The following is a 24184-nucleotide window of genomic DNA, read 5'->3' on the forward strand; positions in this document are numbered from 1 at the left end:
ACATGTCACCATCCGCTGCCCAACTCCGAGTGCGATTAATGGACCACCCTCCGAATCCCCCACATGGATTCTCTCACCCCATCCTCTGTTTACTGTGATACTGTCAGAGAAATATACGAAGGGTGGCAGAGTCGAGAGAGAGAGAGAGAGAGAGAGAGACGGCAGCTTGCACTTTGCTGATCTTTGTTCTCTCTTCAGTCTGATGTCATGTCCAGCTGCTGTAGATAAGCTCCCTTCTCTCGTGGAACATTTACCATCAAGTTCTCGGGGCGGCAAAAAGTCCCTTCACCGGTAGAGTAGGCATGGGGAGGATTCATCGAGCTACAGTGGCAGAAGTCTCGGGAAGAATCAAGTGAACAAAGGGGTTAAAGCTGGATTTGTTCAGCTCATCCTTGGAACGAAAGATGCTGTGCTCCATAGAATCTGGGATATGACTGCAATGATGGGAGTCGGATAATGGTAGCAGTGATCCCAAACAATGGCGGAAAAGGGAAGTGTTGGCAATGGTCTCTCCAGGAATGAAGAAAAGAAGCCGGTTGTTCTCCTTCTCCACCAAGGAAATCTACTTCTTCTTTCTATTTACCAATTGATGAGGGTAATAATTACGATAAGACTCGTGTGACATCAGCTGTTCCAGATGACGTGCCTCTGTTGACCTGATGAGGCACCTGGTCAACGCGGATCGAAACACCTACCAAGACACATTAATATCCTGTTCAGATTCGATCCCTCACGTCACGCCAACGACAATGTCAGACGCTACCAGAAGTACGATCTTACTCCCTGCGAGCAGGCACATTAGGCAACGGTAATTCTCACTATAAAAACCCTCGCGCTCCGAGGGAGTAGGGAGGACCGAAGATAGATAAAAAAAACCACTGTGACAGCTCACTAACTTGATCGTCGGAGGGGTCGGGCCGAGCTTCCCCGACCCGACCTTTGTGCAGGTGCGAAGGCGGAGGTCTCCCACTAAACGCCCAGGCGACCAATCCCTTTTCGGAGGAAACAGTGACCCCGTCCTGATCGGACCAACGCAATCGACCACCTCAGTAGTCTCGAGAAACGTCCCAGGGAGATCCCCCATCATCCGGACCTGAACTAAGCCGCGACAGCCCCGAGGCCACGGCTTAAAGTTGTTTACAACAACACCAATACAAGAAAGGAAAACATCTTCCTGCTGCCAAGGAAATTATATGCCTGTTGGCCAGCTTTTCATTGGGATGCACTATGTTTACTGGAAACAAGAAAACAAGCCATATGATGGATCATGGTGGGACTGCCATTTTGTGTGATCGAGCTGATCTTATGAGATTGGAACCGAGGATCAACCTCAACAACAATGGTTCCAAGATCTGGTTGAAGAGTCACGTTAGAATATTATCAAGCCTCAGAATCTTGCACATTCCAAGATCAACAAAACAAAGAGTTTCAGTAGAGGTGTTCAGCAGAAAAGGGTCAGAGAATGTGGCAATCCACAGATAAATCTTTGCAGAAACTGATGCTGCTGCTACCACCACACTGCAGCTACTCCTGTTATCAACCTTGCCTCACATTGTATCTCAGCCAACATTTTTTTTTCTCTTCCAAGACGTAAAAAGAACATCTGGATGGTGACGATACAAATCCCAAAAACTTAAAGACTGTCGGAAATATATATATATATTGTGGAAACTCGATTGATTGGGTGATGATAAATCTCAAAAACTGTGACTTCAGAAAATGACCCAATACATGCCTTAGCAAATACAATGAATGAATCATGTATATTGTCAAGGCTCTTATCGAGTTAACTATAATGCACACAAAATCCACTATTGTTAGTCGAGACACGAATAAGAATATGTAAATTTTAATGTGCGAAAATGATCTACACTAATAAATTATTAATACATGGATAACAATGTATTAATAACAATTTGCATCTTCCATCATTTTAGTCCAACACCAATATCTTTTTAAGTTTCTATTCGCATCAACGTCGATTAAATAAAATTCTTGACGTGGTTCTTTAGACACTCTAGATAATTATGAGATAAAACATAAAAAATATAATGACCGACATTGAGCACCATGGTTTGATGAGATTTTATAATCAATTTAAAATTAAAAAATATTATAAGATATAAATAGAATATTTTTCAAAATATTATATTAATCAAAACTTACAAGGTTCAACCATTGACCGAATCCTCGACCACCACTTGAATGTAATAGGTGAATATTTTGCTTTGGAGGTCGGTCATGCAATTGGAAGCTTGAGAGGGCATTAAAAATGCGTCAGCCCACTGATATGATTTTTCTTTATTTACAAAATAATAATGACAGTAATATTTTGATATGCGTTCCAGTTTGCCAATATTTCGATTTTTCTTTTAATTTCTTGTTATTCGAAAGACATATTTAGGTGGCGGGAGTGATAACGTTGAGGAGCGTGACTCTGAGGTTGACCAGCGACTTGAAGACCAGCTCGCATCCGCTCTCCAAAGACGCCATGCCGTCCTCCGCCGACCCCAGCCTCTCCAACGCCGTCCTCCGCCATTCCCGCTCCTCCTCTTCTGTCATCACCTCCTCCCGCAAAACCTTCTTGTTCGACGACTTCGACCTTGCTCTCTCCCTCCACCTCAGCACCGCGGCGGCCCACGCGGACCGACGCGTCACTGCCTCCGCCGCCGACGCCGCGGCCATGGACATCTGCGCCACACCGAGGAACACCACCCTCGAGGCATCTGCAGCCGCGACGGCGACCTCCCACATCACCCTGGCGATCTCCACCTCCTCGGCGTCCGTCACTGCCCCTGCGGCAGAAGCGGTCGGCGGCCTCCTCCTGATCTCGCGGACGGCCGCCGCGAGATCGGCCAGCTCCTTTCCCGCGCGGCGCAGGGCGCGAAGGCAGGGCGGGAGGCGCTGCACGTCGCGGCGGCGGATCGCGACCTGGGCGGCCGCGAGGTGCTGCTTGAGGGCGATGGCAGCGGCACGGAAGGAGCCGTGCGCGTCGGCGAGGCGGAGGAAGTCGTCGAGAAAGCGGTCGGCTAGGGCGGGGGAGCGGCGGCGGTGGCGGCATCGGAGGGGGTCGTGGGCCTGGGGAAGCTGGAGGACGTCGGAGAGCCCCGCAAGGAGGAGGTGAAGTCGGGCGAGGCCGTCGGAGAGCCAGTGGACAGCAGCCGAGGAGGAAGATGGGGCAGGGGGCCACGACCGGATGGCATGGAGGTCGTCGGCGAGGTGGGTGGCGATGGGGTGGGAGCGGGAGGGGAGACTGATGCATCGGGTGCGGAAGGAGCTCTTGGCGGCGGCGGCGCGGCCCCCTGCAGGCTTCGGGGCCGGAAAGGTTTCTGAGCGCCTGAACTTTCCTACGACCATCTTCTTCTTCTTCTTCTTCTTCTTGTTTAGCAACTGCAAGCGTATATAAGATTGAGTGTGTCGGTGTGGGAGCTGCCGATGCACACAGGCTGTGGGAGCTCATTTCTTCGGTGTCTCCATCCCATCTTTTGGCCGGCCAAGGTTGACGCGTTGTGGGGTCAACAACACAACGAGAACGCGGCAGTCGCCCTACCCGGATATTTCGTCCTATGCTGCAAACACATACACACACACACACACACACACACACACACACCCCCTTCATCTGACACCAACACCCGACCAACTTAACGCGACGCAGAAGCAGGTGCACGCATCGAGGCCCGGGCATCAGAGCCCGGTCAGCCGCGGGCCCCACGTTAATCCACGAGTTTCGTCACTCTTTTCGATCAATCTCCATGGTTTCCGCCGATCAGATCGGGGTACTCTTTTACGTATTTCTTTGGTTAATATTAAAACAACATTGCAAGAAAAAATGAAATAAAATAATAATAAAAACTGAGCCTGGGAAATATCACATCATCGAAAAAGCACTTGTATGACTACGTCTCATGTGGCTTTTGGAGTTAATAGTCTGTTCCATCTTATTCTTTTAAATGATCCATGGATATATGAAATTATTCGACACAGTGTGGTGTCACTACCGCTGTGCGGAACTCGGGACACCCACGTGATCGCACAGCCTTGCCAACGTGCCAACCAACGGTTGCATGTAGGTGCTTTACTTCGTAGTTGGCTGTTGCACAGGTCGGGCAGGAGATCCAACATAATATATTATCAGGTCATTGAACTTGCCACATCATCCTCTTTGGGTTTCACCATCTGTCTCAAACAACATTACATGTGGATCACACAAGTTCCAATATTGTGGACTTTCCTGCTTGTCTATGAATCCATATGCGAGAGACGAGGAACAAAATACTTGACACAACATAAATAAATCAATCAATAAAATACTTGAACACAAGGCAATCAAACCAACATATTTTCTACGAACCGATAGAAGATAATTCATTATTGTCTCCAAAGGCACTTGATTATTAACATACATAACTGGTTTGTAGGAAACATTTAAGGATTAACTTGATACACTTGACATTACAAGTTCAATATTTTGTATATTTATGCATCCCAAGGAAATCCAAGTTTGAGTCGCTACAGCTTGGAGGTGGCGAGCTTGACCAGGTCTTTCCTTAATATTTTCCCTGACGGATTCTTTGGAATGGCCGATACAAATGCTACCTTGCGGATTCTCTTGTATGGAGCCACCTATTATTGGTATCACAAATGCAGGACGTATCAGACAAAGCAACTCTTATAATCTGTAGCTTCACTACACTATCATAATAATTGACATCAAAGAGTTCAAACAAACAATCGATTGTAGCCCGTAAATAAGACCTCATGTATGGAGAGAGAGAGATCGACATAACCCAACTTGCAAAACTTGAATTCATCGGAAATTGTATATATTTCTAATGTGTGGCCTGAATAAGTTTTGAATAGATGATTTTTTTCCTTTCTGATACTACTTTACCATAGGAGCAATATCAATGCCATCGCATCAAATAGTTGACGGGACGGATAGCATTATTACAGTGCGAAGATGCACGACCTTTCATTCCCTAAATTTCAAGAGAAATCGATAGTTGCAGGAAACTACGTCAGATTTACGCTTATATGCCACGGATAGGAAATGTTCGAATGCATATATACCTGTCTCCCTACGAATTTGATCACTTCCTCCTCAGACAAATTGCTCCCATCCTTCCTCACCACATACGCCATTGGGATCTGACCAGCTTCCTTATCCGGATACCTGCATTCATTACAGTACACAGTTTTACCGATCGATTGCGGTGGAATGCTCGACAGCTTGACAATAATTGCTTGATAGAGATTATTACGGTATCACTGCAGCGTCGGCGATGTCAGGGTGTGTCAGCAACAGGGCCTCCAGCTCCGCCGGTGCTACCTAATCGATCAGAGATAAGAACAAACATCCACCATTTCATCAGATCCAACGTGCGTTAGTAACCAGCAGGACTCGACTCCGTAAGCCGAGTCTTATTACCTGGTATCCCTTGTACTTGATCAGCTCCTTTAGCCGGTCGACCACGAAGAGGTATCCGTCCTCGTCGATGTAGCACAGATCTCCCGTCCTCAGCCATCCGTCCTCCACCAGCGTCGTCTTCGTCGCCTCCGGCTTCTTGAAATACTCTGTAAATTAATCCACCACCAGCGAATCACATTACCAAACAACTACTGCTTTCCATTATAACGGCCGTTATAACGGAAAAATTAACACGTTTCACTGTTGATCGACAATATCGGAGTCTGTTATATCACTTATGCCCTAAAGAACGTGCTGTAACGGCTGATAACAGCCCGTCATAATAGTTTGTAACGGCTTCGGCGTTGGGCGTTATGACGGATTGTGAAAGCAGGTGGGGCGAGTCGTTTGCCCCGTACCTTTCATGACGTAGGGACCGCGAAGCCACAGCTCGCCGGTGCGGTTCACGGGGAGGGCCGCGCCAGAGTCGGGGTCCACGATGCGGGCCTCCGTGTTGGGGGAGAGCATCCCGGCGGTGCCGTAGCGGCGGCTCTCCTCCGCCGAGTCGGTGGAGGCGCCGATCCCCGTTGTCTCAGTGAGGCCGTACCCCTGCAGGATCTCCACCGCGGGGTACTTCTCCCGGAACCCCTCGATCACCTCCCGACTTAGCGGCGCCCCGCCTGAGAGCGCCCGCCGGAGCCGGCCCAGCGGCAGCGGCCGGCTCTGGTTCGCCATCGCCACCAGGATTGGCGGCACCAGCGGCAGGTACGTCGCCCCATACTCGTTGATCGCCCGCACCATCTCCCCCAGCTCGAACTTGGACAGCACCACCACCGTCGACCCCGAGCCCAGCAGCCCCGTGGCGAAGGCCACCAGGCCGAACACGTGGAACATGGGGACGGTGCATATGAAGGTCTCCGGCTCAGCGCCGTCCTCCAGCTTGAACCGGTTGAGGACGATCTGGACCATGGCGATGAGGTTGCGGTGGGTGGCGACGACGCCCTTGCTGGTGCCCGTGGTGCCGGAGGAGTAGAGCAGCGTGGCGGTGTCGTCCTGGCTCACGGCGCCGGCGGTCCGGGCCGGGTCCGGCTCCGTCGCGATCATCTCGCCGATGGTGGCAACGATCCGGCGGTCGTCCGATGGGCGCCGGCGGTCGTCGAGGAGGACGATTCGGAGATCAGGGGCGGAGGCGAGCTTAGGAATTAGGGCGCGGGTGGTGAAGGCGAGGACAGGGCAGGAGTCGGCGAGCTGGCGGCCGATCTCGACTGGGGTGTTGAGGGGGTTGGTGGTTGTGAGGACGGCGCCGAGGGACATGACGGCAAGGGAGACGACGGGAAAATGGACCGAGTTGGGGGAGAGGAGGAGGACGACATGGGGCTTGCGGACGGAGAGGGGAGGGGAGGCGAGGGCGGTGGCGACCGCGGCAACGGACCGCCAGAGGGCGGTGAATGAGACGCGGTGGCCGGTGGCGGCGTCGATGAAGGCGGTGGTGCCGGAGTGGCGGCGGGAGGCGAGAAAGGCGGTGACGGAGAGGTTGGGATCGGCGGGAAGGGCGATGGGCGGCCGCTTGCTGTAGAAGGTCGAGTTCGCGTCGCAGTAGCCGCTCCGAGGGTCGACGCCACTCCTCGAGGACACCATTTTTCCCATCGGCCTTCCGCTCCGCACTCGTCCCTCTCGCTTTCTGTTTCACGTTTTTTCTTGTATATATATATAGATATATATTCTTGCTATCAATAATGGGACCGAAGGAGGCAGCGAGTGGCTCGTTGGAATGCGGACATGTTTAACGTGGGAATGGGACGGCGTTGTCGACACGGTAGACTCCATCAGATTTGCCACGAGTGTAGTCGCCACAATGGACTCCGTCAAATTAAATATTTCTTTTTCATTTTATCTTAGTCAAACACACACAACATGTGGCCTTTAGGCTCGTGACACGATTAGGTTGGAGACTTGACGGGAGTTTTTGGTTCGTAACCCGACTACCTCGCGGGTTGGGCCACGACCAGCTGACACGGCGGTCATCGAGTGAACGAGAGGGGCGGGTCCCTTTTCGTTCGGAGATTAGAGTGACTCGGGTGGGGACGTGCAGTGTGGGAGAATCTGACGCATTCGGTCCACCGTTTGGTGACGGCTGTCGATCGGACTGTGTGGAGGAAAAGGTTGACGCAGACGCACCTCATCGTGACATGAAGAGGTTGACCGAGTGACTTTTTGTTTTCATTCTGCTATCTTCATCGTCCAATTCCTTTGATCCTCTCATCCAATCCGTCCATTCATATAAGTCCCACACGTGAATGGGCCTAGAGTTATAAACTATTGGATTGGATGTGATTGATTGAAGAAATCTTCTTTTGCTTGTACACAGTGTTCCTTGTAAAAGCATAGTATCTTAAGATCTTGCTCTATCTATTAATATGCATCCTCCAAAATCAAAAGGGCAAATCTTGTGGATCAAGCCCAATATGTCGCTTACCTTTTTTTTTAAAAAAAGTACTTAACATGGTGGGACTGTTTGTTAATGGCGATTTATATGAAAAAGCCCTTTTTTAGGAATAATATCTGTATTTTTTATTTAATATATTTTTAAATATCTTAAATACCCCTCATCACTGTATTTTTCTTTATTTGTCGTGATGGTAGCACTTGTAATTGTAGTCACTTACTTCTCCAAGTGGGCATTATTAGTTATTTCGGAACTCTTCTATTTTCACAAGATCTCATTGTTTCAATCTCGCATTGTCGCTTTGACCCTATTATTTTTATCCCGTCATGATCGTCTACTTTCTGTCTTATCGTTTTTGTCCCATCATGATTGCCTTTGTCCTTTTGCGAGCCCCATTATTACAATCTATGTAAGGGCTTTTAAGATATTAGAAAAAAATAAGAATAAAAGCCAAATAAGGAAGAGGTGATCCCAAAACAAATAAAAAGAGAAACTTTTTAAGATAAATTACCCTTCGTTAAGCCTCTTTATTATATATTTTCTTTTCAATCTGTACCGGTACATAGATTTCTCTTAGCATCTTATACTTCCATTTCTGATTGACAGTAATGCCAGACTTCTCCTCCTACGTGACAGAATCTTTGGCTCTTTTCAAAGTTACGTTGTGCCATGTAGGAGAAGAAGGCTATGGATGAGCATAGATTTTATTTCAATTGGCAGTAGAAAGTTGCATTTCTGAGTGCCATGATACCCAAGGATTTTGTTCCCCTGATCTTTTGAAAGTTCCATTAGACTCTTTCGAAAGTCCATTGGATTAATACGCCCCCTTGATCTTTTAGGCTTTGTTATTGAGGATATTAAATCTCTCCTCCGACATAGGTTTTGTCTTCCTTCGATTCCTGGACGGCCCAGGGCTCCATTTTTATCCACAAGCTCTCACCGAATCCCGAAATGAAATAGAAACAACAACAAAATTGACACGCTGCACCTTCTCCGGAGTCTTAAATGATGAGGCTGTTTAGCATAGAACGTTGCGTGCTATATTCATTAGATGGTATTTGGGCCTCGTGCTGACGTTTCGTTGCGGAGGTTGTATTCGCTTATCGTCTATCATCATGCTTTATTCATGTCTCTCACAACCCTCGTTTGTTTTATATTAATTTCTGATCCATGATTTAAGTTGCTCAAGGTTAACGTTCATAAATAAATCATCAGGTGATATGGAGAACATCAACGATATTCCAATCAGCTTAATATGGTTTAGATCATGTGTGCAAAAAAATTCAACGTTATTGAGTGATAGAAAATGTGTTTTTCCTATTTATACAGGAAAGATTTTTCTTAATAAAGCAACGAAATTTTCTCTTGTAGTTGAGAAAATCTTATCTACTATCGTGCCTCCGTAAGATGGTGTTCCTGTCAAGGATGTCGATCTTAGATCGATGCAATAAAAATAGTTTACAGACGAGAGGCTTCGTGAATGAGTCTGCTAGTTGATTAGCCTTATGTACATGAGAAACACGTGGTTGATGTTGGACAATTTAATCTCGTACAAAGTGGAAGTCGATGACAATATGTTTCATATGGGAGTAGAACACTAGATTGACACATAGGTAGGTAACTCTGATATTATCACAATATATTGTAGAAGTAAGAGTGGAGTCGATGTTGAGTTCCTTAAGTATATTTGTGACCCAATTAAGTTCTGTAGTAGTAGTGACGATGGCACGGTATTCAGCCTCAGTTGTAGACCATACAATTGTCTTTTGCTTCTTAGAACTCCAACTGATTAGATTAGCTCTAAGAAAGATAATATACCTCGACGTGGATGTTCTATCATCAAAGTTTCTCACTCAATTAACATCGGCAAAGGCACGAAGATGAAGTGGAGAGTGTTTATGGAGAAAGAGGTCAATTATTGAGGGTCCCTTTAAGATATTACATAATTCGTTTGACTATAGACCAATGCGAAGTAGATAGTCGATGCATAAATTATGATAATTTATTGACTGCAAAAGAGATATCTTGATGTGTAAGAGCTAAGTATTATAAGAAGCTAACTACTTGTCGATATTGAGTGGGTTCCGTAGAAGGACTTCCATCACATAATTTCGGTGATTCACTAGTAAAGAGGGGAGTTGTAATATCTTTTGTATCATGCATGTTTATCTTTGATAATAAATCTTGAATGTACTTTTTTGTGATATGAAGAGACCTCAAGATGTATATATTGCTTCCACTCCCAAAAAGTAACTCAAGGTTCCTAGATCTTTGAGGGAAATTTGATATGTGATGAATGCTTGGATCTCGATATGATTATTACCCATAACGATAATGTCATCCATATATACCAAAAGATTTATTATGCCTCCATTTTGTCATCATAGAAATAACAAGGTATCAGACTTGAAATTGATAAAGTCAATTTAAGTAAAAAACCAGCTAAGTTCGATGTACCAGGCTCTTGGAGTCTAATAAAGTCCATAAATAGCTTTTTTGTAGTTTGCAAATATGTTTTGGATACTGAGGATGGATGAAACCAAGCGGTTGTTGCATAAAGACATCTTCAATTAGACTCCTCTGTAAAAAGGCATTGTTAACATCCAATTATCGTAATTGATAGCCTTTAGTGGTGGCCAAACTCAGGATAAGTCAGATTGTTGTGGGTTTAACAATGGGACTGAATGTTTAAGTGAAGTCAATACCAGGTTGTTGATGAAACCCTTTGGCAACTAGACATGCTTTATATCTAGTAACAGATCCATCTAAGTTTCACTTAATTCGAAAGACTGGCTTACACCCGATGATATTTTGTATGTGATGAAAGGATACAAGGTTCCATATTGAGTTATGGAGGAGGGCATCATATTCTTCACAGATGGCTTTACACTAGTGTAGAGATTTTTGGGTTTTAGTGAATGTAATGGGTTCAATAGTCTTAGGTGAGGATTCTGTGATAGCATATAGATTTTTGGGTTTTAGTTAGTGTAATGGGTTCAATAGTCTTAGGTGAGGATTCTGTGATAGCATATAGGTCAAGGACTTGACATGATTTAAAAATACAACTCTTGGAGTGTGCTGTCATTGGATGTCCGGAGGCTATGGGATTGTAAGATTATGTTGTTGGTATAGGTGGTGGAGAGTCACTAATACGGGTTGGGTCATACTAAGGTGCTTTACTATCATTAGGTCTAGAAGGAGGTAAATACAATGATTGTGTTTCAGAATATATTGCCTCATCAATCGGGAAAACTTGAGAAAAAGGAAGTGGAGAAGTAATGGAGGGAATGGGCAACTACTAAACTGGAGTAGCAGTAGAGTATAAATCTTGAGGGGAAGAATTGGACGGTGTCATGGGAGGCTCGTCCGATAGGATCAGAGGTATACTCCAATGATGAATATTTGTTGGACTTCACGATAAGAGACTTATGGTTTTAGAAAAGAAAAGTAGACTCCACAAAAATAATATGACGTTATATAAATATTTTTTGGGTTTAGAGGTTATAGCATCATAAATCATTATGTTCAAGAGAGTAAGTATCCTATGAAGACGCAAGGCTTAAATCTTGATGTTATCTTATGGGAGGCATATGGACATAACCATGGATAACATAGACAACCAAATATTTTAAGTTTTTGAATGCTCGGAGGTTTATAAAATAGTATTTCAAATAATGACTAATATTATAAGACTAGAGTAAGTATACGATTAATGAGGTAGGCTACAGTTTGAAAGACTACGGACCAAAATATTGGAGGCATGGAGGCCTAATGTAAGTGTGAGACTAATTTTAACTATATGCCGATATTTACGTTCGGTAGAGCAAACTAGGTAAGGAGTATATGGGGGTGACTTACTATAAACTAAGAGATATGATGTCAGGGCTTGATATTCACCTCCACCATTATAGTAAATTATTTTGATTATAGATCGAAAGTAGTTCTCGACCAACTTTCTCAAGTTAGTAAAGATTGTGATAACTTTATATTTATGGTGAAGAGGATATAACCATATGTAATTGGTGAAATAATATATAAAATTGATATAAAATCTGAATTTGTCAAAAGAAATGGTTAGGGTAGGGCCTCAAACATCGGTATAAATAATTTTAAATTGTTTAGAGTAATTTATGGAGGATATGCCAAAGAGTTATCCGTGACTTTTATTGCTAAGACAAGTATTACAATGAGTTATAAAACTAGTTGATTTAGAAATGAGAAGAGAATAACGAGAAAATAATTTCTATTGGATAAGGGATAAGGGATGACCAAAGTGATGATACCACACATTAATTTAAGCTATAACCGAAGAGTGAACAGTTTGCTGGGCTATTTGTGGAGCTAATGACCATTTGTAAATGTTGTCTTTATTCTAGCCTTGGACCAATGATGCCCTCATGCTCAAATCATTAACAAGAAAAGAGTCAGTAAAGAATTCAATTGAAGTATTGTTGTGTTTACAAAATTCAGAAACAAAAATGAGATTTTATTTAATTTGAGGTGTACATAAAACATCATTGAGTGTAAAAGTTATGATATGTGAATTAAGCGTTGTGGAACCTACTAGTCATAGGTGCCCAACAAGCCAATCACGTGAGTGATGACATGTATGACTTGACACATAATCTTTTTGCTTATTATATTTTGGTATTTATCACTTTATATTGATTATTACATATATGCATTTATATATTATAATGTCCTTAGATCTGTGCAATGAAAATTGTATCATGATGAGATCACGATAATGAGACGGATTTGTCTTTAAACATAGATCCTAAATAATCCCGATCATAGGTTACTCGAGAGGGACATCGAAATAACCGGATAGACTAGTGTGTTGTATACCCGTCCATATGATGGATATAGCTGGTCTCATAGCTGCTCGTGTGGGAACACTAGGGATACAGTACAGGTGCTCATTGGAGAATGAGTTCACTGATTGATCCACTTGCAGAATGCTAGATGGTTAATGACACCTTATTGTCATACAGCGATTCTATAGTCCGAGTGGTGTATATGGTCTTTAGATTTGAGACACCAAGGATGTCTTGTATGAGTGCTTCATTCTTTGATACTGGACTTATAGGTTTGAATGTCCCAAATCTAGTACAATCGATTCGGGAGTGATAGTCAACCTTACGAGGGCTATTAAGTGTCGATAGAGGATTATCCATTCTCGATGTCATGAGAGGAATATCCCATGTGTTCTTACTCAGACAAATCTCTGGCCAGGGTCATTCGGATTGAGAGAGAAAAAGTTTTCCGAGAGAATCCGATTAGAGCAAGACTTGAGAAGAAACCGTATGGGTTTGACAGCACCATGCCTAATATACGATTTCTGAGATATTAGATGAATGAGGGACTATAGGTACATGGTAACTAAGGATAGACAGGTCTAATGGATTGGATTCCCCTGTATCATCTGAGGACTGCAGCGTAGTGGCTTAGTGCGTCCGCAGTCGATGAGTCAAGTGAATTACTATATAGATAATAATTTATTGAATTAGAAGGAGTTCTGACAGGTATGACTCATGACCAGCTCGATAATGAGCCTAGAGGGCCACACACATATGGTAGACATTACGATGAGTAGAGGTTCGGATATGAGATATCCGTCGGAGCCCCTATCTTATTAGATATCAAATAAGCTCCTGAATTATTGGATCCCATGGATGAGACCCAATGAAAGCCCATGAGAGATTATTGAATAGAGATCCACTAATTTAAGAGGCTTGGGTAGTTGGATGAAGATCCAATACCCAATAGGGGAGGATCCATTAGGGTTAAGTTGATAGGAGACCTCTATAAATAGGAGGGATTCAATGGTTCATAGGCTAGAGCTTTTGCTTGCCTCTCCTATTCTCCTCCCCCTCTCCACCTCATAACAGGCCTGGAGTTTTGAGGAACATCGTCGTAGTCTTGTTGTGTGGATCACCGCTAGAGAGGATGACACTTGACCTCCTTCACCCTCTCTTAGAGATCTACAAAGATTCAGGGATATATGATCTCCCTAGGTAACACAATCTGTTTTATATGCAGTTTTAAGTTTTGCAGATTTTTACGCACCTATCTTCGCACGACGACGAACATCTCTTTGGGAATAGGAGATTTTGTTTTTTATTCTTCCGTTGAGCATGTGATGTTGCCCCCAAAGATTTCCCAACAGAACCAGTATGAGTAATATGAATTCCTTTACTATCACCGATAAAAATATCTTCATTTTCGCCATAGTTGTTATAGATGGACAAGTTATGAAGATCAGAGGTGATGTGATGAGAGACATCAGAGTCTACAATCCAATTAGGTTGACTAGTAGCTAGAGTAGTTATGAGATTCACCTTAGGCCATTGTGATAGAGCAGTTTGGGTCGAGACCAACATACTTTCATAGAGTGTCTACCTTTATCACATAGTTGGCAAATGACTCTTTGTTGGCTTGTGAGGTCAGGATGCTAGGGTTGATGGTTATTGGAGTTGCTACATTGATAGAAAATGTTGATAATGTAGATAAAGAGGGGTTTCTTTGTGATCCATAAGGTCAGGAGACATCTTGGCCAAACCTTTGTTGACGTTCTTATTGAATTGATTGCTCTTCCTCTTAGACTTGTGACTGATTTGAGCTGTGATGGTTAGTCCGGGCAACTTGTTCTCGTATTTCAAATACATCTCATACTCAGTCAACTTATCATAGAATTCTTCAAATGACATTGGTGAGTTACGTGCCCGAATTACGGTTACCAATTTCTTATACTCGTCTTCTAGGCTATTAAGAGTATCGATTATGACTTCTTCATCATAAAGGGAATGACCCATCAAAGCCAAGTCATCGATGATAACTTTGATATTTTGTAAATAATTAGTAATGATACTTTTCTCTTATTTTGTTTTTATTAGACTGGATAGAAGACTGAGCATGCAAGTACGTAAATGATTTGCCAAGGTTGTTTGCAGCTTATACCATGCTTTTGTAACAATCGCATATGAAGATATCAGTAGGGCGATGGATCTAGTGATTGAGGCTTGAATAGCTTGGAGGATGAGATGATCTTGACATAACCATAGTTTATGAGCTGGATTTAGTACTGGATTGGGTTCTTTGGGGATATTGATCATTGCTAGTAGACAACTAAGAGAGTCATCGACATAACCTAGCAAGTCGTATCCAAATAAGAGATTAGGAAACTGGGCTTGCCATGATACGTAATTGCTACCTTTTGATAACTTGAAAGGGATTAGTGTGGCAGCATTGATGGAAATAGGTATTGTATGTAGAGAATTACTATGATTCCCCGTAGAAATAATAACTGGAACGTTAAAAGTAGATGATGAAGATACTCTGAGGATGTGTACTAATCCGAGAGCTTAAAATGAGAGTTTGCGATAGAAGGGATATGGAGCAAAGTTATAACTCACTTTTTTGCAAATTTTACAGTGTAGAATCTAAGCGGTGAAGATCTTACCATAGATTGTGAAAGCTTTGGCTGAGATCTTTATCGAAGAAGGGGTTCGGGCGAGCATTTCTCAGTAGGTTGAAGGTGTGACCCACGATCAGAGAATCACAACCGCCGAAGGAGAAGCACTAGTATATTACAACGAAGTTCTGTCGGTGAAGAGTAGCACTCGTGAATGCAGCACTAGAGGCACCACAACAGAGCAAAGTGGTAACGGAAAAAAGATAGTCGTCATTCACCAAGGAGGAAAGTGTTGATCTGATCAACGTCACCAGAGGTGGTAGATTTGGGCCGGACCATAAGTTCCTTTAAATTCTACAATGGCAAGGAAGATGATGCAGTGCTTGCAGCACCTGCGCTTCCCTTAGGAGCGTCCTCCATGGGGAAGAGAGAAGAAAGAGGGATGCTGCATTGAGGGGAAGGGGTCACCTTGTGCACGAACATAGGTTGTCGTTCGTCGAACACCCACTTGGGAGAGGAGAAATAGGGGGAAAATCTTCTGGGGAAGGAGCCTTTGGCAATGGAAGTCTTTGGCTGCAGTTTGCTATAGTGATCACTATAATCTATGAGAGATCTATAGTTCTTGCCGTAGATCTGTGAGTGATCTACAGGTCTGTGATGGTATAGTATTGCGACTGCGGCTTCAGGGAGTTGTAGTGAGGAGGGTTAGCAACGATAGATGCCACCAGAGGGTTGCTTCTCGGTGTACGTTGGGCCAGAGAGGGAGCGGTTCGTGGTCCACACCGAGTGCGTCAACCACCAGTTGTTCCAGATGAGGCGGAGAAGGAATTCGAGTACGCCACCACCGGGCCGCTCGAGCTCCCCTGCGGCGTCGAGCTCTTCCAAAGGGTGCTGTGCAAGGTGGAGCAAGACGCGATGGAGCTATACTCGCCTCGGTGCAACTTCGCCAAACGCCACACCTAGGGCACTGTTGCAATGCAGACTGGGCCCAGCGAATGCTTGGCAAGGATGGTTGCCCCCTGGTAGCGCGGCAATGATTGGGAATCAATGGCGATGAGGAAGAAGAAGTGAGTGGCCCACGATTAATAGACCACAACCGCCGAAGGAAAAAGGTGCAGATCTATTGGGAAGGGCTTCTCGCCAACGAAGAGGAGGGGCAGCCAGATCAAACGATGACAAGGAGGGAGCGTTGGGGTGTGATGGGATGGGATGAGTCATGCCGTCGCAGTGCTGGGTAGGGAACTATCGTAGCCCTACTGCAGTACTAGGTAGCACAGTGGTCAGTGGCAGAGTTCAGAGAGCAATAATAGAGGGTTACGACTACTCGCTCGTTGGTAGTGAGGAGGAGGGTCGGCTGCAATCGGTGCATAGCACAGTGTTCGACTGAGTTTGGCAGCCGGAAAGGTGGTGGCAAGATGGGACAAGATGTGGGCTGACAGTTCAAAGTGGGTTCAGCTTATTGTAGGCTTTATCGGTCCACAGTCCACACCCCTTTGACCTAACCCTAGATCAATATAAGGGGAATATGGTAGCTGCATTTTGAGGCGAAAGTGACTATGTTTTTTGGGCAGAAAATGACAGTAACGTAGAAAGATCTTCACAACAGCAAAGAGGAGAAGAAAAAGGTAAAAAAATAAGAGAAAGAAAGGGAAGAAAATAAGGACAACGCAGAGAGACTGTATTCAATCATCTAGCAGTGTTCTCATCTCATGTTAGATCAAATCTATAGTAGACTCTTGCTGTGATTACTTGGGGAGGTTTTAGATATTATGGAAAGTGACGTGATCCTTGTATCCCACTTATTCTCTTATGATTGTTGCTAGAGTTTAGAGCAAGAGATTGAGATTTATATATTCATTATTCTCATAGTGGATTATCTTTAGTTTGTCCCATGATTTTTACCCTTCACATTAGAGAGGTTTTCCACGTATATCTTGGTGTTCTATTTGATTGTGATTTCATTTAATTCCGTTCATATCATGGCCTACTAGTACTTGTTCATATACAAAAGTTATTCCACTTTATATCTCATCACAAGATGCATATAGTGGCCGACTTCATAGTTGGGGAGAACATCCATGCAGATGTGGTAGTCAGTGAGGAAGAACAACTAGTCTTGGCGAAGTACAGTGGTGTCACTGATGCTCTGGAGGAAGATAGGAGATTAGATGGTTGGTTGTCGAGGGAAAGAAAGAAGCGTGAAAGATCGTCGAGAGGAGGAGTAGGAGTCTTGCTCACTACTTTGATACCATGAATAGAAGATATGTTTTGTTGAAGTTTATTGATATGTTCTCATTATTTATACAAGTTAGGAGGAAAGATTTCCCTTAACAAAACAACGAGATTTCTTCGTGCAATTGGAAAAATCTTATTTGCTATCACTGAAGAGGTACCTCGAGTGCCTTCAATGATTAATTCACATAAAGATCAAGATCAGATGAGGTGCTTGAGAAAATCATCTGACTCTCTAAGATAATTCTAAGATAAAAATTGAAGTCATAAGTGAATTAGTAGACTTTCATGGTGTACTTGACCCAAGGAAGGAACATTCCTCCTTGGATTCGATAACAAGTCCTGCGGTGATGCATTTACAACTTTTGTATGCATATAATATTTAGACTGATGGGATATAAAGAGAAATAACTTTCTCCTCCAATGTGAATGGTAAAAACCACGGGGCAAACTAGAGATAACATTATGAGAATAATGAATATACAAATCTTAATCTCTTGCCCTAAACCCTAGTAACAATCACAAGAGAATAATTGGGATACAAGGATTACGTCACTGTCCACAATATCTAAAACCTCCCCAAGTAATCACAGCAAGAGTTTACTATAGATTTGATCTAACCTTAGATGAGAACACTACTAGATGATTGAGAACAGTCTCTCTGTGTTGTCCTTGTTTTCTTTCCTTTCTTTCTATTGTTTTTCTATCTTTTTCTTCTCCTCTTTTCTGTTGCGAAGATCTTTGATAATGCTGCCCTCGTTGCTGCCCTATTTATGGAGTTTTTGACAGCCACCATACTTCCCTAATATTAATTAAGATTAGATTAAAAGGAGATTAGATGTGAGCTGATAAAACCCATATTGAGTTGAATATGGGCTGTCAGCCAACATAGACAACCTTCCCGATGCATGGTTTTTACTTATTTCCTCTAGTGAGATAAAAGGTAGCATATATAAATAAGAAAGGAAAGCAGATAAGGTGGAGACATAAGCATGACATGTGGAGTGCATCAACAGGAAGATATAAATCAAACTTTGCAGCGGTGAGAAACTTGAGATCAGCGATCGAGTCTCAGGACTCGAGAAAACCATGGCCTTGGATAGATTTTATAGAGCTAAATAGGGCCACTCGATTGCTTGGGGACAGCAAAATCTGTCCAACACAATGTTAGATATTGTCTGCTCCCTCCTATGCAAGCAAACAAATCCTTAGATGATGGGTTGGAAACATCTTTGGCTGATTCCTCCTGAAATGTTTTCACAGCCAGTCAATCAATGTTTTTGAGTCAGTTTGATGTTATTCGATAACATTGTTTATCGAGCTTGCTTTCATCCAATCAATGTAATCTTAATATTTGCTATGTCCATTTATCGATGGTAATGTTCATAGTTGAGAGAACAAGAATTTATAGAAGCATAACATGTGATCCGTTTGCAACCTACTCTTCCATCTTCAGATCAACCAATTATTTGTCTTTGCTATATATTTTCTACACAAGTATTTAATCTTCATGTTCTTTGTAATGCAAAGTTGAGGCCAAGTATCAGTTGGCTGCAAAAGCTCAAGAGTTTTTTATTTGTGTGTTTGCAGTGAGGACAAGCATGAACAACCAACTACAATTAATTCAACACAATCTCAGCCACAAGCAGCAGTCCCAGCAATGAAGACGAAGGAAGCAGAGAAGTAAACTCCGAAAGCTACACCATTCACCAGCATGAACAATCTTCATGTTCTGCTACCATGACACACTACGTAGAATAATGATCCTATCGAGACAACTCATGAACTCAAACCCTTCCATCCACAGTTTCCACATGCTTAGCGTGCACGTCATGAACCCTGGACTGCAAACCGCAGCTCGTTCCCTGCAGCACCGGAAAGAACAGATAAGTATAGCCCAAGCAAATCCCCCGCTGTTTACGCAAACATAGGTTCACAGACAACAACGAAGGGGCTTCAGGATTCGTCATCCAGTCCTGCAAGGTAAAAGATCGAAGCTGGCGTTTCCAACTGTGCCAGATTTTTCTGCATTAATAGCATGCCCAAATCAGCCGATTCTGAGCCACACATGCTCCGCCACAAACACCAAAACAAACAAGACCAGGAGAAACATAGACACCAGCGTCAACAGCTACGCTTCACCCAACAAACCGAGAATTTACCGGTGATGATGAATGTGTGCAAGCCAAAGATGCATGCCTGACGTGAAGAGTTTTTATCCTCGCTCATAAATATGTGGGGAGCTGCCCCCAAGAAGCCCTCATGGCGTCCTTGGCACGACTTTAAGGGCGTGAGCGGACAGGAGTAAACGCACATGAGCTGCCGGAAGTCCTGAGAAAGATGGTTGGAGCCCGGAGAGCCAGTGATGCAGTGAGAGTGGCCCGCCCCCGAGACGATGAATATTGTACGTGACAAGTCCCCCACCTCCTACCACTAACTCGGATATGTTCGCACACTCAGCTGCTTAAACCAGGGTGGGTTACAGTGGAAGAATCGTCTAGGAAATGAAGCTCGTTAGCTTCTCAGAGTAATAGATCTCCAAAAGCTGATAAGATTCATGACGAGCGAGCGAGCGAGCGAGCGACACAATCGACATCTGTTGCAGTGCATAATATGCAGTTGTCACAGCGAGGCTGAGTCACGATGTCCGAGGGCGACGACATTCATCAGGACGACCCTTCACAAGACGACAAGAGGAACAAGTGTGGCTCTGATGATTCCGGCAATCCTTCTCTTCTAGCAGAGCCACCATACCCCACAGTATCAAAATCGACGCCAACCTTAACACGCAGTGAAAGCAAAGTACCAGGAAGGAGAGTACGGTGCCATTTCACTCGTCTTGTCTACCCATCAGCGTAGCTATTGCAGTGCTTTTCTCTGAGCCTTTTAAAGCAAAAGTACAACAAGGAATGAGAGCACGGTGCCATTTCACTCGTCTTGTGGCTGACCCTTTTGAATCCATGAAAGGAGAGTTTACTGTTGGGAGGAGCAGACATTGGATCTGCCTCTCCTTGTCAACTTTCGGAAACGCCATGGATTTCACATGTTGCAGCACCCTCCCTCTTATCCCCGCAAAGTCATAGGCCTCGACGCATCTATTTATAACCAGACCGAGGCACCCCCATCTCCACCACCGCAATCTATGATTCTGTACCTCCTCCTTAATCCACTGCCTCGCCTTTGGATCCACAGGCCGTAAGAGAACCCTCGAGATGGCAGGGAGAAGGTCGAGGCTCTGTCTCTCCAAAGGCAGAGACAATGGTGGTTCTGGCTCTTCCGGCACCTCGCGGGTGGTTCGCAAGGGCCACTTCGCGGTGTACACACGGGAGGGGCGGCGGTTTGTGGTGCCGATAGCGTACCTGAAGAGCAACATCTTCCAGGAGTTGTTCCGGATGTCGGAGGAGGAATACGGGGTGCCGGTCGGCGACCGCCCCATCACGCTGCCGTGTGACGCGGCCTTCATGGAGCATGTCGTGGCCTCGCTCAGGGACGGGCGCTGGAAGAAGCCGTGCGCCGCTCCATTTTTCCTAACCAGAGCCTGAGTTCCTCTGCTTCAAGGATATGGACTCAAATTCATGGCTAATCTTTATGATTGGCCGAGGGCCTGTAACTTTGTCGTATTACTAGTTGATCTTTTATCCTACTCCCGAGGAGTGCTTTCTTGCTATATATGCAAATGTTGGGATTCAGATCCTGTCACAGTGTTCATGGAAGAAGATACAAAGTAGGTGGTGGTCATGTCCCTGTCACAGTGGCTGGAGAAGGGAGTACAAAAGGTCGTGCAAGTCCATGGGGCGAGGGGTGCAGAAGTTGCTGACGGAGATGATACAGTGCTCACGGCCGAAGGAACAAAATGTGACTGATCGATCACAGAAAATGAAGTGTCACTGTGACTATGTTATCAGCCATAGCTGCCGCTGAGCCCCAGACAAGAACACAATGGATCGAAGATACTATATAATATGTATTCACAAATCGGACATCACGTACGATTGTGTGCTGAAGAGTTGAAAGTTTTTGTGAATCCGAAAAAATAAAAGGAAGATCATTAAGCAACAAAATTGTCTGGTTTTCTTTCCAAAAACAGGAAAAATAAAAGTAACATAGTGTTTTGGTTGACAGTCTACATCTATCATTATTAACGTATGCTAATCATACACAATACTGATAACATTAATATAAATATGTAGGTGTCCTTTGTATCATTGTTTGTTTCTGTTTCACAGTCACTCGTTTTTTGTGTGATGCATGAACACATTAATACATATATCATAAAATTAATTTATCCAAGGTTCAAAATCAACTTATCAAAGTTTGAGGATTCGAAATCTTATTCAATATATTTTATACTTTAAATATTGGTCTAAGGTTTAAAACCTCGATTGACATATTTTTTTGGAGATATTAATTAGCTCAAATCTCACCTTCATCATATATCCTTCATTAAAAAAAGATTGATATGTAGATTTTTTTAAAAACAATTATGTCTAAAGTTATGATTTAATAGCACAAAAATGATTTCAGAAGAATTAAGAATAAGTATCACAAATATTAACAAATATTTTTCATTGGATTACAGCAAGTCTCAAAGGCTTAAGGTATTGGGAAATAATTCAATATATTTATTTGCCTTAGTATCCTCTCTCGCCTATAATATGATATAATTTGGCCATGTGAATGGCATTAAAGTGCATGATATAAGCCAACTAATCATAAATGCATTTTATACTGGTAAATAAATAAAAACGAAAAAAAATATAATTCGATACCAGAATAAATATTTTTTTAGTGAATTATCTTAAATCACAAAATTATCAAGAAAGAATATAATATGTACTTATAAATTTTAATAAATTAAATAAAAATTATATCTGTAGCGAAGAATTTGATAAAAAAATTATGTACTCTGTGATGAATAAATAAATACACAAATGATGGCATTTGTGTGCTTGCTTTCTTCATTTGGAATATACAGCCACCATCAACATCGTTGAATACTCTTTTCCGGTCCAAGCTTCACCTCCAAAGTGGAGAGATGACTTGGGGCAATAAAATTGTGGCTGAATCCAATAATTTTATATCAACTTTCCTCCATGGATTTGGATGATAATTCTTAAAAGAAAAAAATTATTATAGTCACTTGTTGTATTATCAATAAAGTAATAAGAATAAAATCATATTGTGTGGCATTCGACACGGATAAAATTATAAACATAATATTTAATATAATACTCATGTATATTCGTATCTTTGGTTTTGTTCGTGCTTTGCATAATATATAAAGGGTTTGTAGTAGATTTGGTGATCTCATTTTGGTTGACTTTTATGATCGTTTTAGGCTTGTAAACATAAATTATGTGTAAAAATCATGTAGAGGTAAAACTTCTAAGAAACAAGTTATTCAAAAATCATGTAGAGGTAAAACTACTAAGAAACAAGTCATACAGGAAACTATTTTGGGAGTTTTCTAGCTCCGTAGAATAGTACGAAGTTTCAACTAATATAACACCTAGGAGCTACCTAGGTGGCATATAATTGAATATGCTTTTAGGGTGGTGTTTAGGGCTAGTTTGCTGTCTTGTTTTGCAGCAATATCATATGGGCACTTGTGGAGACTTTTGATCGCGACGGACTACCATAGATCCTTTATCGCATGATCATTCAGAGCTTGTAAAGTTTATGATTATAATTTACATTGTCTACCAAGTATTTATTGAAATGATAATTTATTGAATTCTAAGTTAAATGCTTCCTTTAATATGTCTTCTCTTTTATAAGTCCTTAAGGGACCATAAGAGATTTTGGAGAGGTTGATCCTTTGTGGATGGACATGCAAGGGTATCATACGACTTAGGCAAAATCAGCTAAGTCCGTGACAAATGGTATTAAAATGGAATAAGTATACTATGAAACACTTGACATATAAACGCAAGGGACCTAGTGGAGCTCCATAGAGAGTAATCAGCATGTGCAACCGTTTAATGGAAATGGGCTATGAGACATAGTAAAAGAAGTCACTTAGAGGTACGAGCATATGAGATTAGCATTCAGAGGAATGACTAACCCTTCGTGTGAGAGGCACTATGAGGATAAGCAAGGTGGGAAGAACATATAGTACACAAAGATTGAGATGACTAAGTTCAAGCTATGACTTGATATTGGTAACCAAACCTAATGATGTCAAAGCAAGTGGGGTGCTTGGCAAAAGATGAAATCGTGCAGGGGGGATGGGTTGCTTAGCAACATAAAGAGTTATGCAAAGCTCACAAAGATAATGGGAATTACTAACTCGAAGAATTTGGTAGCCATCACAAGACAATTGAAACTCGATACCATGGAGCATTGAAACTTTCTCTTCGGCATATGAAGGATATGCCCATAAGAGGCTGAAATATACAACAAGTTCAACATTTTATTAGGCCTTGAAAGGTGCAACAAAAGCTGTATTAGCGAAGAGTAGTAATCTAGCAAGTACATTTATGAAAGTAGAATAATGCACAGTTTGTTCAGTAAAACAGAGCAGTCCAAGAGGATGATAGTCTCTAAAACTTCCAAAAGAAAAGATGCAAAAAGAAAAGCTGCTCTAATAAGATAGAAATCCTAGATGAGTACATTCTAATTCTCGAAATGGAGAATATGTACAACAGACCACATGTTGAGAAGGGGTATTTCAATACAACAG

The 24184-nt window shown here is 43.0% G+C and overlaps 3 protein-coding genes across 3 annotated transcripts; 1 reads left to right on the forward strand and 2 right to left on the reverse strand.

The window, feature by feature from the left end:
* Positions 1-2277: 2277 nt before the first annotated feature.
* LOC103994530 (uncharacterized) lies at positions 2278-3452 on the reverse strand. The gene has a single exon (XM_009414894.3). It carries the CDS (start codon positions 3355-3357, stop codon positions 2401-2403), a length of 957 nt encoding a protein of 318 aa, XP_009413169.3. The 5' UTR covers positions 3358-3452; the 3' UTR covers positions 2278-2400.
* Positions 3453-4314: 862 nt separating this feature from the next.
* Positions 4315-7112, reverse strand: LOC135645809 (4-coumarate--CoA ligase-like 4). The gene is made up of 5 exons (XM_065164577.1): positions 5830-7112; positions 5432-5577; positions 5265-5332; positions 5074-5176; positions 4315-4626 (listed from the first exon to the last, which is right to left on the reverse strand). The coding sequence occupies exons 1-5, from the start codon at positions 7055-7057 to the stop codon at positions 4513-4515; spliced, it is 1659 nt and encodes a 552-aa protein (XP_065020649.1). The 5' UTR covers positions 7058-7112; the 3' UTR covers positions 4315-4512.
* Positions 7113-20714: 13602 nt separating this feature from the next.
* On the forward strand, positions 20715-21044 carry LOC135645772 (auxin-responsive protein SAUR36-like). Its single transcript, XM_065164466.1, has one exon. It carries the CDS (start codon positions 20715-20717, stop codon positions 21042-21044), a length of 330 nt encoding a protein of 109 aa, XP_065020538.1.
* Positions 21045-24184: the final 3140 nt, after the last annotated feature.

The sequence above is a fragment of the Musa acuminata genome, chromosome BXJ3-8 (assembly GCF_036884655.1).
Source record: "Musa acuminata AAA Group cultivar baxijiao chromosome BXJ3-8, Cavendish_Baxijiao_AAA, whole genome shotgun sequence".
Lineage (NCBI taxonomy): Eukaryota > Viridiplantae > Streptophyta > Magnoliopsida > Zingiberales > Musaceae > Musa > Musa acuminata.

What these genes read in the sequence shown, in the direction of transcription:
- LOC135645809 (XM_065164577.1), bottom strand. Translation starts at nt 7,057, where the DNA reads ATGGGAAAAATGGTGTCCTCGAGGAGTGGCGTCGACCCTCGGAGCGGC. An exon ending in CGGTCCCTACGTCATGAAAG is followed by an intron (nt 5,578 to 5,829) that starts GTACGGGGCAAA and finishes ATTAATTTACAG; the next exon opens with AGTATTTCAAGAAGCCGGAG. An exon ending in GCCGACGCTGCAGTGATACC is followed by an intron (nt 5,177 to 5,264) that starts GTAATAATCTCT and finishes TAATGAATGCAG; the next exon opens with GTATCCGGATAAGGAAGCTG.
- LOC135645772 (XM_065164466.1), top strand. Translation starts at nt 20,715, where the DNA reads ATGGCAGGGAGAAGGTCGAGGCTCTGTCTCTCCAAAGGCAGAGACAAT.
- LOC103994530 (XM_009414894.3), bottom strand. Translation starts at nt 3,357, where the DNA reads ATGGTCGTAGGAAAGTTCAGGCGCTCAGAAACCTTTCCGGCCCCGAAG.